Source organism: Corvus hawaiiensis, chromosome 3 (assembly GCF_020740725.1).
Source record: "Corvus hawaiiensis isolate bCorHaw1 chromosome 3, bCorHaw1.pri.cur, whole genome shotgun sequence".
NCBI lineage: Eukaryota > Metazoa > Chordata > Aves > Passeriformes > Corvidae > Corvus > Corvus hawaiiensis.
Window position 1 is genome coordinate 104,087,491 of NC_063215.1, and position 19,514 is coordinate 104,107,004.

Consider the following 19,514-nt stretch of genomic DNA (forward strand, 5'->3'; position numbering starts at 1 on the left):
GCTCCTGGCTGCAGCTGAAAGCCAGATCAAACACACCATGGCCGTGGTGGGGTACAGCCATGTAAGGATTGGATTCACGTCTACTGGGCATAAAAACAATTTGCCATGCACTTTTCTTGCATTATTTTCATGAGAAGAGGCTGGATCGTTTGGAATTTGAATTCTACACGTGGCGATGCAAACCCGGCACAGCAGGGTTTGCTCTTCGCAGCTACAGAGCTTTAAATTTCCTTCCACTCCAGCAAACTCTCCCCCACTGAGCACAAATCCCAGTCTCTCACAGGCTTTTTGGCCCTTTGCTTTTAACAGGGAAGGGGACACTTACGGTCATCACTGAAGTCATCCACGAGTATGATTTCATGGACAAGGTGCTCTGGGGTGCGGTTCAGCACGCTAAGGAATGAAGAGAGAAAATCCATGACAGTGCTTGACCAACTTAACAACCCGGCAAATGGAGTGGAAGAGCCGAGGAACTGACCCCCCCACCAAAGCACAGGAGACCAGGCTTGGATTTCCAGAAAGGATATACTAGATAAGAACCCAGAAACCACCCCCAATAATCTCCAGTGGCTGGCTGTCAACTCCCTGTAGCCTGATCTAGGAGCCAAGCGCTCTGTATTCCTAGGAAATAGCTGCAATTCACCCTTTTCACCTTTGTGAGCAAAAGCAGAGCCCCACGTAAAGCCAGGAAAAACTGGCACTTTTTCCCCAAATTACACCAAGATTCCTAACTGGGCTTACAGCAAAGCTACTGTCACCTCTCCACCTCCTCTGGGGCTAATGATATGGTGTCCGGCAACAGCAGGGCCAACACAGAGAAAATTACCCAGCTCAAACCCATCTTTACACAGCTCACAGCTGTGGCAGGATGACTCCTGTTTTTATCCTCAAGCTGATTGTGTTTCGGAGGCTGCTGAGAGGATAAGAGCAGGGTCAGAGCCCACCCAGGTAATGAAAGAGAGAGGCTGGAGGATGTGGTTCACAGCTCCCTCCGTGTGGACAGGCACTGTGAAACGTGGCACAAAGCTACAGTCTTCCCTTAATTATGCCACCACGGGTTATTATTGTTGTTACTATTATTAAGAAGTCTAGACCTGCTCTTTCCCTTTCTCTCACAGCGCAGAAGTCGTGGATTGGTTGCACCAGCTCCAGCAATTTCATCTCCAAATAAACACTAGTGCCAAAGTCACCCTGACACGTAAGACAAGGAGTTGCAGTTGCTATTACACATGCTTAAAATCCTGCCCCAGCAAAAGGTCAAGGCTGTCTGCTTGAAGCAGAAGCCCCAGAGCATCCCAAAAGTCACCTAAGTGCTTGACTTGGGCTTTGATAATGCCAGTCAGATTGTACAGACTTCTACAGCATTCAAACCTCTTTGCCTTCATCCTGAGCACGGTTCCTTTTCCACACAGGATTTAAAATCCCCCCAAAATTTCAGATCTTCAGACCTCCTACTGGCACAGGAGGGCAGTCACCCAACTAGCTAACAATCTTGCAGCCCCTGATCCTGCCAGATTCCTATTAACAGGTTTTCCCAGTCTCTCAGGCTCCCAAAACTCTAGCCAAAAAAAGCGTGGAAGTCTGGAAAAACCACATTCCTGGCCCAGACCCCAGTAAAGAGAGCTACAAAGGACAGATGCCCCAGGGGACTTGGGAGACACCCAACCAGCTGGCAGAAAATGCAGCCCACCCCACCCAGGGGGTTCCCCTTTGCCAGGTGCCTGCTGCCTGCACTGGCGTACCCCCTCCCCTCCAGGTGCTGCAATTACAACCCTGCAGAGAGAAACAGTTGAACTGGATTGTTTTGGAAGGCACACAGGACATCACAAGGCAGATGCTTGAAATAGAATCACAGCATCAGAGAATGGTTTAGGTTGGAAGGGACCTTAAAGTTCATCCAATTCCAATCCAAGTGCCACAGGAAGGGACATCTTCCACTAGACCAGGGCGCTCAATGCCCCATCCAACCTGGTCTTGAACGCTTCAAGTAAATGGGCATGTGCAACTTCTCTGGGCAACTCACAGAAAGTAATTTCTTCCATATATAATGAATCCTTCCTCCAGGCTGGTTTCTCTTTTCCCTGAGCAGAAATGCTCAAAGAGGGGGGTTCTCTATCAGACCAGAGTGAGTAAGCCTGGAACCTCCCTTGTGGAGCGCCTCAAAAATCACTTCCAAGAATTACTTTCCCTGGAAACACAATCCCTGCCTCTTCCAGTTTCAGGATCTTGGTAAAAGCCATTCTTTTCCCCCACTATAGATGCCTTGCATGCTAAGGTTTGAAGGAAGAGAAAGCCACAGTTCCCTAAGCAACAGTCAGGAGCTGCTGTGTCCACCCTGACACTTTGGCTTGTACCAAGCAGAGTTAGACAACACCACCTCTCCAAGAGCCTGCATGAAGTACTGGGAGAAAGTGGCTCAGCGCCCCCCCTCCCACTGGGGCACGCAGAACAATTTAGATGTGCTGTTTCCACCTGTCAAGTGTTTTTTAATTATTGTTATTAATAGGCTTGTTATTTTTTAGAAATCCCCGTACGCCAGAGCTGAGTTCAGCAAATTACCGTAGCTGAGCATCAGTAGACAGAGACAGGAGAGCAATATCATGCTCAGTGGAATATTTAACAAGTGCTGATTGCCTGGAAACCTAACTCTGTGAAACCTGCAGGAAAGAAGGAGGATTGTAAGAAAGCCAGCAAAATAAATAAATAACCCACCGAGAGAGGGAGGGGAGGAAGCAGTGGGCAACTTGGAACATTCAAGGCCTGCCTCTGCCTTGTCTCCCCTGTAGATTTGGCTGCCAGAAATGCAGTACAAGGCTTAACTCTATGAGAAGGTGGCTGCAAAGGGGCCTATTCTGCTTTTGCTGGTACCAGCCAGAATAACTCAACCAAAACCATGGCACTGGGCTGTGTAGACTCAGGCCTGGGCTCTAAGCAGTACTCAGTGCCTTGGAGGAACTCCTGCCAGAGCACCTCTTACAGAAGAAAATGGACCATTCCCAAGGCCCTGGGCTGGGCAGAGGTGCAGCCCAGTCTCTGCTCAGCTGCAGGCTCCCACTGTTCCCAGGTCAAGCAGTTTGCTGCCAACTCTGTGCCTGGCCTTGCCACCCCATAAATCGGGGAAGATGACCCAACAGTGGCCATTGGTGGGACTGACCAGAGCAAGAGGGAAAGGGCCAGCATGCTGACCCACAAGGGAAGGATGTCTCCAAGGACTCCTCTGGCTCCATAAACCGTCAGCCTTCCATGGGGCTAATGACAGACACCACTGTGGGTGGCACAGCATCCCCCCACCTGTACCACCAGAGCCCTCTCCCATCAAACCCCTTGTGGGACTCCCTCACCACAGAACACTCTTCCAAAATTCAAGCGAACAACTCACCCTGGTGAGGGTGGTCCAAAGGCTGGCTCTATGGAACCTGATGTCCACTGGTTTCAGTGCACTTTGAGCTCATTATTGCACCTGCAAGTCAGTGCACAGACCCCAGCAAGCCCCAAAACTGCTGCTAAGCCCAGGGCCACTTGATGCAGGCACAGAGAGATCCCCAGCAAAGCCAAATTCGTGTCTCCAACGCATTTTCTGCCTGGTGCTCTATTAACCACATAATAACACACACAGGCTCTGGACACACAGAATATAAGCACCCCTCCTGCAGCGCTCCTCAGGGAGGATGGGAAAAAGAGGCATCAAATCCTCCACGTTTTCAACGTTACAGTTTTTGGGTTTTTTTATTTCAGACAGACCATAAAAGCACTTTTAAAAATTCAAAGCCAGCTTTTCTATTACTTGTGCCTCTGCTCAGCTTTGATTTTTTTTTAATACCTTCCTTTCTTTATGTCTGTGCATGGCTTTTTTTTCCCTTTTATACAGGTAAAATCAGAAGACAATATTATAGTGCTTTGAAGTCCCTCTGTTATAATAGATTTTTTTCCCTGAAATCAAACATAGGTAGATATATATTGCTATGATGGGCATATTTGAACAAATCAAAACAGTTTCTAAGTTCTGCTGAGCCAAAGATCACAACATTTTCTCCCTTAAATTGCCAAAAGACCTGTTACCATCAGAATGAAAGTCCATGCCTCCAGTCCAGAAAGTGCTTAGTTAACCTAAAAAGAACAGGTTTGTCACTGAATTATCTTGAAAAGACAATGCTGAAATTTTCTTTGTCCCGATTTATGTACCTTATGCAGACAGAACCATGGAGAATTTCACCTTAAATTCTCATTGTAAGGTCCATCCTCCTCAAGAATTTGTTGGGATCCTTTTCCACCTACCCAGAGGTAAGCATTGGATCCCACAATTTCATCTCCAAATAAACACCAGGGCAAAAGTCCCCCTGACGATGTAAGATATGGAAAACGTTTGTGGGAAGGAATTTAGACCTGACCAAGTCAGTGTGATTTTGGGCACCACCCACTTGCTTTAGAGAGGTGACTGTGGACACCCATCCTTGAGAACTCATGAACCTGCTAATTCTCTCCATAGCAACATATTAGGACTTGTTGGGGGATAAAGAAACACCTTTGGGAGGATAATAAAGTATGAAAAGGGCCACGGGTCACAGTTATTGAAATCAGACTGAAAGTATGGAGAGAAAATACCCACCAAAATGAACTGCTTCAACAACCCCAAATGGCTAATTATGTAGGAAGAAAGACATCACGCCAAGAATAACCATAATGAGCTTTGATTACACTGCGGCTTTCGCATTTTATTCTTTCAAATACCCGCCAAGCTCTTTGAAATTCAAGAGTTCTCTTATGTTAACATCAAAAGGTAAAAGCGCACAGAGGGCTGTGTACTCGGTCGCCACGAGAGATGATTAGCAAATTAAGAGAAAAAAAAAGTCTGGGGTTTAAGTAAAAAGCGGAAAAGAAAAAAAGAAATGAAAAAATAGTCAGCACAAAGTGCTAATTATACAGTTTCTGTGCAACACCTGGCTTGTTTTTGCTTCTTTAATCAGGCTCATTTCAGTTATGGCACAGACTCTATATGGTGCCTAAGCAAGGAGGCTTTGTCACCTCCTCATCTTTGTCTCAGATGTGTCTGGATGCAGAAAAGGCAGTGGCATGAGGGGAAGGTGCAAGGTGCTGGCTGCCCAGGACATCACTTCTTTCACCTATGAGCAGTGGAAAATGAAAGGCATGATATTCACTCTGCTAATTAATGATCTAAATATTTGATGTGGTATTCACAGCACTTTCATCAAGACTCCTGCCAAAGGATGTGTTTTGGTTTGTCAGCAAGAGGTAAATAATTTAAGTTTTCTTATTCCTGCCCTGAGCTCCCCAGCTGCAAGTTTGAAGAATAAATAAATAAAAACCACTCAGCAGAGTAAACGGAACTGTCTCACCGTCTGCCCAGCAGGTCATCCACATGATGATTAGGATTCCCTTGCTAAATCCAGGCTACTATAGGATGGAAAGACAGGACAGAAAAATTTGCTTGGGGATTATTATTATTATTATTATTATTATTATTATTACTATTATTATATTATTTTAAATGTCTCTCTGTTGCTTATTTTCTCCCTTGCTCCTGCCTTCCCACCTTGGGTTTACTCACACAGTCCCACCTCACGCACTGTTGGAGACTCTCACCATTTTTTAGGCACTGAGCCCTGGAGCTTGAAATACATGAAACTGAACCCCAGAGGGATAAGGAACTTGTTGAAAAGTGAGTGGTTGAAACAACCCAATGAAACCTTCTTCACCATCTGCACAGTAAAAAAAACCAAAACCTTAAAAAATCTCAAGAGCTACTTTGCTATTCACCATGTCCTCCTTCCTTTCTGGCCTCTTCTCCCATTTTCTGTTTCCCTTCCTCATGACATCCATCCCTTACTCCCTGGACAGTTGTACACAAGCACAGTTGCACACGCATTTATAAATGCTGACCTCACCATTTCCAGAGATTTGGGCATTCAGTAAATTTACCTTTTCTTTTTTTCCCTCTGCTTTACTTCCAGCTGGCAAATGGTCAGAGAAAAGATCATGAAACTTTTAAATGAATTCATTATTCAACACAGTCTGCCAGCTTTTCTCAGTAACTCTGACAACGCAAACCGTCCATAAACTAACCATCCCCAACGCTCCCAACGTGACCTGGGTAAGGGGTGCTGTGGAGGCCATGTGCTGCTGCTTCCTACCACAAGCCCAGAACACACTGAGCCTGCAAAACAGCTCAGCTTCAGCACTTGGGGATCATTGAGGCTCTCAAGCACCCAGGAAAACTGCAGGAATAGCAAAATCCCCCTGTGGATCAGGTACGTGGTGTGGTCCCTTCTGCAAGCACTTCCCTCTGCCACTCCTCCGTGTTCACATGGGATCCTGTAGGAAGTGCCCCCTTTGCAGGGACAGTGCCCCATCACCCACAGCTTTGGAAAAGCCAAGAAATGTCCCTTTGTCCTATTTCTCGCTCCTGCCATGGCTATTAACTGAGAACACTGATTCTGCAATGAGGCTGGAAAATCCAGCATACTGGAACTCAGAAAACGAGGTTTGCAATTCAAAATCTTCCACCAGCTACACAGAGATCACCTCTCTGCTCCTCAGTCTGTCCGTCCTCAGTCTGTCTATCTGTCACGTGGGTTACACCACTGTGGAGATGTACTGGGGAGAACAAGGTAGAAGAGGTGCCCAATGCTCAAAGCACTTGGCCACAGACGGCCTCAAAAGGAACAAAGCACTGTCAGGAGGACAGAGTTTGTTTTGAATGGCCAAGGAAAATGATCTATGTTGTTACAGCCACTGTGGGATGGAGTCATCTGGAAGATCTAATTAAACTGAGTATTTGGCGAGCAAGAGAGAAAACGCCCCAAGCAGTCAGAAGGCACAGAAAATTAACCTACAGAGGATAAAGAGGCAAACGAGCTCCCAGCTGGGTCCAAAAAGAGGCAGGGAGGAGGCAATATGTGCACAATCATATCACCACATCTGGAGAGGAACAGAGCAGGAGCCACGTCACCAGCTTGCCACCAAGGATTAGTATCCCTAGGCTTGGCTGGATCAAAGCAAGCCCCTGTGCACTGCATCCAGGAGGAAAATGGTGAACCCTGGTGCCAAAAGGCCACCTCCAACCATGGAGACCTGAGGGTCAGCTCAGGACAGTTCAGGATCTCAGCCCCAAGGAGGGCAAAGGAGACGGGGACCCATGCTTTCATCGCAGTTCCTCAGTTCCTGCACTTGCCTCTGTGGTGCAGCTCAGCGGGATGCTCTGGCACTGTGGGGAGATGAACCTACAAGAAAGGGAGCTCAGAAGGATTCCCAAAGCTGGGGAAAACCTCCTCACAGATAAAACATGAGCACTGGAATTGCCAGGGCCTATAAGCGAGGAGAAGCAGTGCACAGGGCAAAGCTGTGGTGGAAATCACACACAACCACGTAAGGAAGGCGGTAAAGGCAATTAATCAAGTCAAGCAAAAGAAAAGAAGAGGAACAAGGAAGAAAGTCTTTTTATGCTGGAAATAAGAAATTCAAAGGACAATCATCTAGAGGAAGAAGTAAAAATTCAATGTACCTGTATTTCTATAACCTTGCTATCGCTGCAATGAACAGTTCTCTAACGAAGGCAGATATGGGGGACCCAGGCCTAAGAGATGTACCATGGGTCTAACATTTCTTATGTGACATCATCACTCATGATCACACCTGGCAGGACAGTCAGGTGCTGAGTTATGGGGAGAAATGAGATTAAAATCCATCCCTGCACTTCACATGCTACAAGCACCCTATATCTCAGGGGCTAGAGGACTGCACTTGCCACCTCTGTTACAACTGGTTTTGGAGAATGGCAAATTCATGCCAGGCACTGCAAAGACAAAATAGAAGGTCCAGGATCAAGGAGGTGGTGCACAGCACCAAGCATCAGTGTCACCCAAAATCCACACACCCTGGAGAGAGAAAGCAGTGAGAGATTACTGAGTGTGAAGGAAGGAGACAGGATTGGGCATGAAACCATAAAGCAGAGCAGGAATTCAATTTCAGGACTGTCAAACTCACTTGTGGCCCTGGATATGCTCACCTGAGGAAGGATGCTGAGAGAAAAGCTCAGCAAGGACATGACATGGAACAGGGCACAGCTAAAGCCTCCCCCTAACCAGCAACCCCAGTCTGACCAGTACCAGTCATGGCAAGGGATCCCTGGGGATGCCAGGGTTTAAAAGACAAGACTTGCACCAGGGCACAGACCGTCACTACGTGTGCATGAGATGCAGCTGCAAAACTCTACTGGCACAGAGCACAGCACACCCACGCTTGCAAGAGAGGAACCCACCGGCCTAGACCTGGACACACCTCACCAGATCTTCCCACAAGAGAACCTGCAGGTTCAAGGCACACACTGGGATTAAACACTGATTTCAAAAACCTGCAGTGAAAATGAAGCCTTCAGTCTATCCACGACAGCAAAAACACAGCCAAGAACAAACCAACAAATGAAGGAATGGCCACATGCCCAGAGTGCTCCACCGTGTCACTGCAGGAGTACAGAAACCATCCTTGAAAATCTGGTCTGCATGTGTGTCATTACGGCTTCTCAATTAGCAAGCCTTTCTGGCACTCCACGGGGCACTGGAGAAGCTCAAACAGCAGCACTGGAGCAGACATCCGTAGAATGATAGCTGTCCCTAGAGGGCTGGGACAAAATACAGCTGAGCACGCACACCCAGCTGGATATAAAAGCTCCTAGCCCAGACTCTGTAATCTGCTGATGATCCCTCAAGAGTTTCCCATGCTAGACCCTGCAAAGGGAGCACAGCTCCTCACTTTCCCGAGCACAGCACTGTAAAACCTACTTCTCAGAGAGCAACTTTCAGGCTAATTTCTCTCGGTCACCATTTGAGACCACAGCTGGCAGGTCTGGTCCTGTTGCTGTGGTGAGTGCAAACAGATTCTGCTTTTATTCGTGATGACCACTGGCCCACTCATCCTCCTTTAAGAGATCCCCAGGAGCTCTTACCTCCGAACTGTCCTTAGCAGGGTGGACCTGGCCTCGTTGTGGAAGGTGATGACCACGGTGGTGGGTGGGAGGTCCTGGCTGTAGTGCAAAGTCGTACACCTGGGGAGGGAGAAAGCAGAAAAGGCTGGAATTCGAAGAGGGAGCTCACTTCATTAACACAGGCAGCAGAGTCCATCAGTAAATGGTCCTCCAGCCACTATTACAAATAAGTAAGACTTTTTCTGTGTGAATCATTTCTGAAGGAGTCCAGAAAATGCCAAGTAAGCCACCGAGGATTAAAGCAGCAAAGAACTGTCATTAATGGGAAGGGATGAGAAGGAAGACATCCAGCTGGCAGCCCTTTTCTCTACCCAGTGCTTCCCAGCTACCCACCAGTGCTTCTCTAACCCCCCTGGCTCGTGGCCCCAGCAGAGGTGAGAGCATCCCTGCAGCTCCAGCTCCAAGCTGCCTCACTGCCAGCCTTGTGAGGAAGCAATTCCCACCAGCCAGTTTCAAGGTAAGCCAAGCCCTGTTTCTAAATTGATTGTTTCCTTATTAATTCTGCCTTAATTGCATAACCAGACGACAGGGAAGATTGGGATTTAAAACTTTCCAAGCCAACCTGAAGCAGGCAAAACCCCACAGCTGCAACCACAGCCCCTGCTGCCTCCTTCCCAGGAGGAAATGTCACAGACTCTGTAATTATTTCGACCTTTATCTGATTAAATTTGTGGCTTTTATAGACCGACACCAATATATTCCTAGCTCAGAAAACCTCTTACATCCATGCTGCCCTTTCCAGGTCCCTATCAGTCCCTTAAGATGGTCTTAAGATGACAAAACAGTAGCTCTCCATCATAGCCATCCTGTCCCTTCCCATCCACATGCCACTTGTCTGCTCTTGTGTCACTGCCCAGGTGCTACCACTACCATCCTCAAATGCAGCAGGAAAGAGCCCTGAGCAGCCACTCTTCCAACAAACCATCAGTTTTCTCCCCCAAAGTTCTGGACCACAGTACCTGCAAGGTGAAGTAAAAACAGGTGGAGAAATTAAGCTGAGGATGGAGAGGAGAAAGTACGCAAGAGCAGCCAGATATTGCTGGTTTATGCTATTCAGAACTGCACGTTGCACCTCTCAAATGCCAAAATGCTCCAGATATTATTTTTAATGATGTTTTCCATATTTTAATTTTGAAATTGCATTTCTGGCTATTTACAAAGTGAATTAAATTAAAGGGAAAAAAGGCTGCACAACAGGAGAAACAATTCCAAAGATAAAGAAAAAATTATACCCTGGGTGGGACAAAGTATTTGCAAACTCATGCTAAATTAGTTGCTGCTTTCTCTCATTGTTTCACTCAAAACCCTTTCCAAATCCTGCTTCAACTTGGCCAAAAGCAGGTTTCTCATTACTCCCCTGTTCTTTCAGCACAGTCATCCACAGCAGAAATTCACCTTCGAGCCAATTCTAATTCTGGGTCCATCCCCAAAGGACACCAAAGTCGCACAGCTATTCCATATGCAGGAGCAAGTTCAGCAACACTGCCCTGTGCAACAACACCCTCATCCATCAAAACTGCATCTCAGAGATGCTGAAAACAGAGGCTTTCTGAATTATGAAACAGCACTGGGTCGTGCCCTGAGCCGCTTCTCTGGGTCACTGCAGCCCCTTGCATCATCCAGTAGCCCGCTTCAGCTGAGCCATCCCAGACTGATAGAATGAGAAAGAAGCTACTGCTCAGTTTTGCCACGCTCAGGTTCAGCTCCTGTTTGCTCTGTGGAGCTGCTGGGACAGACCATGGCAACTGCTCTCCCTGTGCTATTTATACCCCGCTCCCAGATGCGTGTCCTGCCACTCACTTCCAGCAGGGTTCTGTGGAGCAAACAAGGGAAGCTATTTCTGGAGAAGAACGAGAAAGAGTGGAAAATATAAAGTCACCAATACTTTACTTACACTATTACAACAGCCAAGGAGCTGGTAAATAAGGCAGCAGCTGGGTGTGTCTGTGCCTCCCACGGGTGGGAGTGCTGGGGATGCTGCAGGCTGGCTGAGGCTGCTGCTCGTGAGCAACAATTTGCTTTTAAAACTCCAGACGTCGGTGCACCAGACTGGCCCAACCAGGCCATGTGCATGTGGGGAAAGCTGGAATGTCACACACAGGCACCTCCAGAGCCGCAACTCACCCCTGGCTTCTGTCTAGTGAGGCTTGTCACATCCCAAGGACAGGAATGATGCTGCTATGGACCCCCAACCTCACTTTGCCTCTGTGACCAGCACTACACCACAGCTGGGACTTGCCTCTCCAAAAACTGCATAAAAAGGGTTAGGCAGAGCTGCTGTATTATCCAGGGCTTCTCCTCTTGGGTCCCTTATGGCCCTGACTCTGCCCTTGCTCAGGAGTTTACCCCTGGGTTCTTATTTCAGGAGCCGTCCCAAAGTTTCCTCCACTTGGTCCCTTTTCTTTTTTCCTTCCTCCCCCAGTGTAACTGCAGCTAAACATCCTGGGTCCCCAGAAGGCAGATTTCAGTCTAAGTTGTTGACTACAAGTGTCTTTTTTGGCACTTACTGGGGTAATAAAAACCACAGCTTGGAAAAGCATTAAATCCAGCATGTCCAGAATTATTTTGTGTGACAATTACATCTGGGGTAATTTCAATTTAATACCTCACTGCAAGTGAAAATTGCAGCATGCAGCCCTAAAATTGCTGTAATAATGAAAATAAACCAGCTAAAAGCTGCCTGTGCTACCTCAGGCTGTCACTGGATAAACGTTTTATGCTGCTGATGGTATTTCATAGGTCACCCAATTGCCAACAAAAAAAACCAAAACAAAACCAAAAACAACACCCACAACATTTTCAGGAAACCAATGAAAGTTTGAGTTTTTTTAGATGGTTAAAAAAAAAAAAGGAAAGAAAAAAAAGGGAAAAAAAAGTAATAACTGCACTGCCTGTATTTGCAGTGTGTTGAAACTCACTGGCTAAAGCCATTTAAAGTTTGATGCTTTGAAACCTTGCAGCAGGACTGGGGAGCAATCCTAGCACAGCAAGTGCAAGCAGGAATGGTGCCAGGTTGCGCTGCAGGCTCCCAACAACTGGGTGGGGTCAAAGAAGACAGAAGCCTGGCTGGTCTGCCCTAAAAGCCCCAGGGTCCTCCAGATTGTCTCCAGATGGAGAACAATTCTTATTTCCTCATGTAAGAAGTCAAACTTAATTTGATGGGAAGAGTCACTTTTTTTGCTTAAAGTTTTTTTTCCATTCAAAATGGAAATAATTTCAGAATCAGAAAGTTCTGAAAGGGGTAGTCTGGCTACAAACACCTTGGAAAATCCCAGCCTGGACTGACTGCCTGTCCTACTTCCTTCAGGTTGGACAGAGCAGCACATCTCATTTCCATGTTCCCAACATGCCATTAAGAGGTCAGGAATAAATTATGGAGCGCCTGTTTGTGGGGACAGGGGGCAGCCAGCCAGAGCCCTGCACTCACTGCAGGAATCACAGCGAAGTCCCAAAGTTTGGACACTCCAGCATCGCCCCCAGGCCTCCAAAGTCCCTTACTCACTATTGTTTTCTTGGGTTTCTTCAGCTCTTGTGCTCCTGGTTAGCAGTGTGGTATCACAGACTGGTGGGCTCTGCACACAACTGCCCCTGCATCCTTAGAGATCCTTCTGACAGGGCAGCACGTGCCCATTCCCAGGGAATCTGAACCCATTTCACATTTAAAGTGGCAAACTTCACTCATAGTGCCCCTCACCAAACCACAGCCCACCCTGCCAACACAGCTGCACAGCACAATGGTAAAGATTAACAGTGTGAGCAGAGATGGGACCCCGTGTCACAGCCTGTCCTGGTGCCCCCAGGCTCATCCAAGGGCACATCACATGCCCACAGAGCTGTGCTGTGTCTCTCAAAACCCACCTCTTACATTCGCCCTCTCCTCTGCCTTGTCAACTTCCTTCAAGAAATTATCATCCTCATCCCATTCCCCTAGATTCCCCCTGTCAGGCTTCTGCTCATTCCTCTGCTCTACTCCAACAGCCATCACTTGCCAACAACTCTGCTTTGAATTTTTAATGTTTTCCATGAAGTCCAAACTCTCCCTCAACACAGCTCACCACTTCTGAAGCACTCTCTGCATATTTACTTCAAACAGCCAGCTGCATCAGGCTACAGCATCTTTCACCTCCCTCCTGGCTCCTCTCTTCTCCTTGGAAACACACGGGAGAGCAGTCTCGTCACCACACATCCAAACTAAGGATATTTGGGTTTGGTCTGCACTCTGCAGCCACAAGGCTCTCGCATCAGCCCAGAGGACAGGGACCTGCCACCACAAACAGGATGGGTTCACACCATCCCTGATGGACAAACCACTCTCATTTCAGATGACACTCCCCAAAGTGTGAAAAATTACTCCCATGGAGGAAAATGAAAATTACTGCCCCAGGGAGAGAGGAAGGCACTGCCCACCACAAAAGATTAGAGTCCCAGCTGTCCTGGCCAGTAGCAAACCTACCCAGGCTCTGCACACCTGTAGGGATGGATGGCAGGACATGCAGACACTTTGGTCATACCTCTCAGGACTACCTCTCAGGGTGGCATACACAATGGTGGAAAACCATTGTGTCTAAACCTTGTCTTGGAGCTAAAGCAAAATTCATAAATCATAAAAACAGAATGATTTGGGTTGGAAGGGAACCTTAGAGATCATCTAGTTCCAAGTCCCTGCCTTGGGAAGGGACACCTTGCACTAGACCAGGTTGCTCTAAATCCCATCCAACACTTGAACAACTCTAAAGATGTGGCACTCCACAGTTCCTCTGGGCAACCTGTTCCAGTGCCTCATGGCCCTCACAAAAGAGAATTCTTCCCCAATAACTAACCTAGGAGACTTCCATGAAAAGACTCTAGCAATAGGAACCCTGGACACGGATTGATACAGAACTATAAAGCAATGTATGTGCCAACTCATATGGAATCTAGTAAGTTCATAGAGCTTACTGCTGGACAGGACTGTGCACCACCTCACTTGACCTCTGGGAAACACAGTCTCTGGCATTTCTCCCAGTTATTTCTGCATTTCTCAGTCATCCACTCATTAAGTCCAGTGGCTTGACCCTGACTGCAGAGTACCTTGCAAAAAATCATTACTTGATGACCTCCAGAGGTGGAAAACCCAAGATGTGCTGTTCACATTACAGTCAACGCATCAGTCTCATACAACAGTATAAATGGGATACAACAATTCAGATTTTGCTTGACCAGAGCACATAGAGGGGTCAGTGATCTTCTTCATGGCATTCACCTCCCATCAACACCCTCAGTTCTTCTTGGCTCTCCCCAAGCCACCTTTCCTGCACGTTGCCTCAAAATACTTTTTCACTCAGTTTTGAGAGACCTTCAAAACTCCCTTTTGCCTTCCCAAGTTACACCAGCATCTCCTGCTCCTTCTCCAGGTATGCTTTGCCCCTCCTCAGTCAGGAAGAGGCTGCCAAACAGAGGGCTGACCGTGGTCTGTGCATCTCCAGCACCACAACAGCACCCAGGGCCTCGCCAGGACACAGCTGGGAGCAGTGAGACAACTGCTGGCACATCCTGCACGTGGGGAGACACAAGCACAAAGACCTACTGAGAAAGCTCTGGGATTCCCTCTGGTGTTCTCCCTAAGCTCCACCAGGATACACCACAATCTGAGCGTGAACATCACTGCTCAGAGCACAGATGTGACCTTTGCAGCACAACGGGAAAAGCAGTGCCTGCAGGAATCGCCACCAGCTACAGACCCTCTTGTGCCTAACCTGGTCCTGCACGTCCACCTCGGGCTGGCCATGGCTGTGGGCAGGCTGGTGCTACTGAAACACCAAAAGGCCTAGAGCAAAGAGAGGCTGAAAACACAGCTGGAAGCCACAACAGTCCGGAAAGCAGCCATGCCAAAAGGAAAGAAGAAAGGACGCGGAGTCAGATGTCAGCTGGCAGTGCCACGTGATTGCAGGGAATGCCAGCTCAAGTTTGGCTTGCCAAAGTGAAAAAATACCCTTGAGAAAGGTCATTAGGATTCCTCTGTGCTGGACTGGCATGTGCCTTAGGTTTGCATTCCCAAAAAGGGACTGAAAAATCCCTAAGGTGGCATGTGACAGACGCTGCTGGGGCTGGGAGAAACAGTGGTGATCCAAAGAGAGGAATCCCTGGTTGAGCAGATGACTTCAGGGTGTGCAAGGGCTTGAGCAAGGGTAAGGAGGTACATCTGCAACAAATACTAAACGGTGGTTGGCATCAGAGCTAACAAGGAGTTATTTAGCAGGGTTGAACTAGATGTAATTGGATAAAATTGTAAAGAAGACCATCAGGAAAAATCTGTTGGGGCAGTGAACCAGCTCTGGCTGTAGGTTAGAGGTCCAGAGGAACCTGTCCAAGTCTGCACCTCTGCCTACCCCACAAAAAACCTAGAAAATGCACAAAAGAGGAGAGTCCTGCAAATTGGTGCAACTCAACCACTGGCTGACCTGAGATCAGCCTCCTTGGGTTGACCAAAAGGGACATTTTTCTACACAACTTCTGGAACTCGAAGCAGTGCTGTATTTGGCTAGTGTGCAATTAATATTTCCTCTAACTCACTGCCTCTTTCAGTCTCTTTCTTTCTTTTCCCTGCAAGATAGATATCTAAAAAATTAATCAAACGACTAAATTTGAAGAAAAGGGGAAATGCAAGAAGGCAAAAATAACCTTCTGTGTGCATGACGTGCTGCTGCCTGTGAACCTCAAAACTGATGAGAAGATGCATTTATAATTCATTAAAAATTTGCTGGATTTTTGTCTTCAGAAAAGGGGAGGGGGAAAAAAAAAGAGAATTTACTAAGAAGGAAGGAAAGAATAGCACGGCTGCCTTTAAAAACAAGTTAAACCAGATTGTGTGTCTTGATTTTCAAAGCAGCTCATGAATAATTCAGACTTCTAGGGCCCTCCACACAGACTCAGGGTCTGTCTTGCTTCTTGACTCCTTCCACCCTTCCTTCCTCAGAACTGAGGCAGAAAGAAAAATGGAGCCAACAAAAGTGAAAAGAAGAAAACAAAACCAGTACAATTCAGCAGAATTTTAAACCGAGGCCAGTTTTACTGGAATACCAGAGCTGACAGCGAAGTTTTGCACTTGGTGAAAGTAAAAGCAAAATCTGGTACCTTGCACCGTCATGGAAAACCACCAACCCCTTAGTAAAGGTCTTCAGAAGCCAGGACAACCTGAAATTACATTTCAGAAGGTCGAAACCCTGGATGTAAAGATTCCTTAGGGAAGATGCTTCCTGACCAGAGCTTCCTGGCACCACGTGGCAAATCAAAGCAGAGGAAGTCCCCATCCTCACACCACCTCCGTACTCACAGCTGGGGAAGCACAAACCCAGCTCCACGCTGTGATAGCTCAAACACACTTCCAACATGTAGGGATCTGCAGTGCTTACATCAGAAATCCACCCAAATGGCCCCGAAACAAATTGCCCTTTTGCTGCAGCTGATGGAGTAGGACTTTAAGGTGCTGGGTAGCTGAAAAAAGCAAACAAGAGTTTGATGGAGAAAACTGTCTCATGGCCTTAATTATCTACAGGAGCGAGTCTCAGAGAATTAGTTCCATTATTTACTAATACTTGACTTTGATTTCAGCCTACATAAACATATTAGGTCAATAGAAATAGTGAGACAAGCACGAGAGTTAAACAAACAACTTCATTCTGTCAGAATTATTTGGAGCAAGTTATCAAAGTAATCGATGGCACGTAATAACTGTAAGACAAGTGGTCAATACGTTACAGCAGTCAAAGGCAGAGGATGGTTCTAGCAGAGAGTGATCAATGGCACCCTGGGAATGCTGAAGCGCTTGTTGATGAAGGGATGGCCAGCACCAAATCATCACTGGGCCCTGCTGTGGTTCAGGTGGGTGCACCCTGTGAAGGGCACCGAGACAGGCAAGGTTTTCTCTTCCCTGTAACAACCCCAGGATGCTTCCAGTCCATTGCAGGGAAGGAGGCACATGGAGCTTAAGAAAAGAGATCCTGTTGCCCCCATGGACTGGGTGACGTTGGTACAGCCACCCTGAGGGCCATGGCTGGCTCTGCAGTCAATCCTGGTCTGTCAGAGACCCCCCCCCCCGTCCCTCCACTGGAAAGAAGCCTCTCCTGGTGCAGTGACTGCCTCCCACCAGTGGTTCCTGCATCCACCAACACACACTGCAGCATCACTTCCACTCCAGCACATCGTTTGTTCCTCAGGAGCCCAATGTGTATTTTCCATCTGATATTTGCTTTTAAATACAGCTTGTCATTTTTAGATGACTAGAGTGTCAAAAACATTTGAGATCTAAATGAAATTTTTCCCTTTTGAGGACGAGAAAAACAGATCCCTTTGGCTTTAAGTCTTCCTGTCTTTTTACTTTCAGATTCGCCAACAGCTTTGCTTTTGGTTTATCCTGAAAATTGCCATCTCCTGGCTTTTCTTTTTCTTAAATAACCAAAGAACTGCAACACCATTATTCACTCAGCTCTACTGAGCCCTATCTACCCATGTAGCCCCCAAATTCAAGCTCCAGAGATGTGGCACTGACAATACAGACACAGCCCAGGTTTGGGGAGCGAGGTGGATGCCACCACCCACTCTGTTTCCAGCTTCACGCTCTTGAACAAAAGCAGCAGTGCCCGTACCGAGGCATTGCTCACCTTGAAATGGAGCAGTTCGTCCTCAGGGTGCAGTGGCTGGCAGGTCACTGTCTTTTATTAAATTCCCAGCTCTCCCTCCATGTCCCCCACTGTGACAGGGACACGCAGAAAGATCACTGCTCCACAGACAGATATCTGGGGAACAAGCTTTTATCTCTGGGTGAATGTGTCACAAAAGTGAAGCTAATTAACTGGGACTCTGTTTTTGAAAAAGGTTAATATTTTATCACACGTCTTCTGTCTTGAGGAATAATTAGCCCTGGCAGTAGTAGCTCTGCCATTTCCCAAGGGACTGAGCAAAAGACTGGAGGCTGGAGAGAGACACGTGGTATTGATGGATAGACAGCAGCTCAACTCTGGGCTAACAGTGCATCTCACCAGCGGTTACTCCTCAACACAAACCAACCTGCCACAGAATATGAACAGAGAGAAACCTCTCTCCAAAGGCTGCACACGTTCTTCTTGTGCATTCCATGCCCTCTGGTGCAGGGATGCTTTAAACCAAGGCACTGCGGCTCAGCCAAGAGCGCTGACACGAGAGCACCAGTCCCCATCCCTTCTCCCCAGGCACTCTCTTCCCTTATTGTTCCAGCACCCCAGTCTGTACAACAGAAGGGAAATCCCAAGGGCTTTCCTAACTCTTCCATCCCAAAGCCAAACCTGTTCTCATGAGGGAACCTACAACTGAAGCAAATTCCCACAGGGACTGTGCAGAAGAAGATTCCCCCAGTGCTTGCACAGAAGTTCTCAGTACAGCACACAACATCTCTCCACAGGGCTGGGATAGAAGCAGGGAAAATGGAGGAACTGGAAAAGGACGAGGGAAGGGTCATTTCAAATCAACCCAGAACTGTTTTGTGCATGCATTTTTCTTGGCAAAATGCAGTGGACGGGTGAGCGGGGAATTTCCAAAATGAAATCAAGACTGTCTCACAGGGAAACAATGCCAAAATTACTTAGGGGAAAGAAATACATCACTTGCGGGGGGGGGGGGGGGGGGGGGTGTGGTAAAAATGTTCTCAGCTTTCTCTCTGAAATCGCAATTTTTGGCAAGGAACACAAAAAAAGGTATTCTTCAGGGAAGGGACAGCTGGGATGGAAGCTGTGCTTGCTCCCCTGTGAGCTCCTCAGATTCTCCTTGGGAAGATGCCTGTCCCATGCAGATGCTCTTCCTAATCAGCAAGGCACTGAAGGACCAGGAGAAGGGACAACTTGGATAAACAAAACACAGCAGTACAAAATTTAGTATTATACCACGATATTTGCTGGAACAGTCCAGTCATCCCCACTGCCAGCAGCCAGACTCCAAGACACCGAGTCCCTACAGACTCCCCCAGTACCCACACTGCCAATCCCCTTCGGCCTGCAGACATCTTTCAGCCAAGAATACAGCTCAGGAATGGTTTCTACTCGCTCTGCCGACAAGTGCCATAACTCACACTTCTTTCACAGCCCATTCAGATGGAAGTAGCTTTGCCCTCCAGAAAAAAAATGAATAACACAACCACTTAACTGGCACATCCTCCTGCATCCCAAACACCCGCCTATACACTTGCATCAGCTCCTCAGAGAGCCTAGCTCACTCCTCAGCTGCTTCTCAAGAGTTACCCTCATCCTTCTCATGCGAGAAAAAGGAGAGGGGAGGAATAGCACTGAAAATCCACCACTGCAGAATAAGCACTGTCACATCTGCCACCTCCCTACAGCAGCCACAATCAAAACACAATCAACCCTGCTCTTGAAGAAACATCAGCCTCCCCCAGCCCCAGCATTCCTTCCCAAAACCATTTTTAAGGAAAGCCTTTTCTCTAGGCAGCCCCTCAAGATACAAAACTTCAGCATCTCACTTCACCTCAGCTCCTGCCCCCTTGGTGACT

General features: G+C 47.5%; 1 protein-coding gene across 2 annotated transcripts in view; it reads right to left on the bottom strand.

The window, feature by feature from the left end:
* Nucleotides 1–19,514, bottom strand: part of GALNT14 (polypeptide N-acetylgalactosaminyltransferase 14) — a 95,639-nt gene that overhangs the window by 33,232 nt on the left and 42,893 nt on the right. For both annotated transcript variants that reach the window (XM_048297743.1, XM_048297742.1), the window contains exons 3-4: nt 8,960–9,058; nt 326–393 (exon numbers count right to left, since the gene is read on the bottom strand). In XM_048297743.1, the coding sequence (XP_048153700.1) occupies nt 326–393; nt 8,960–9,058 (167 nt within the window). The remainder of the gene's footprint in view (nt 1–325; nt 394–8,959; nt 9,059–19,514) is intronic.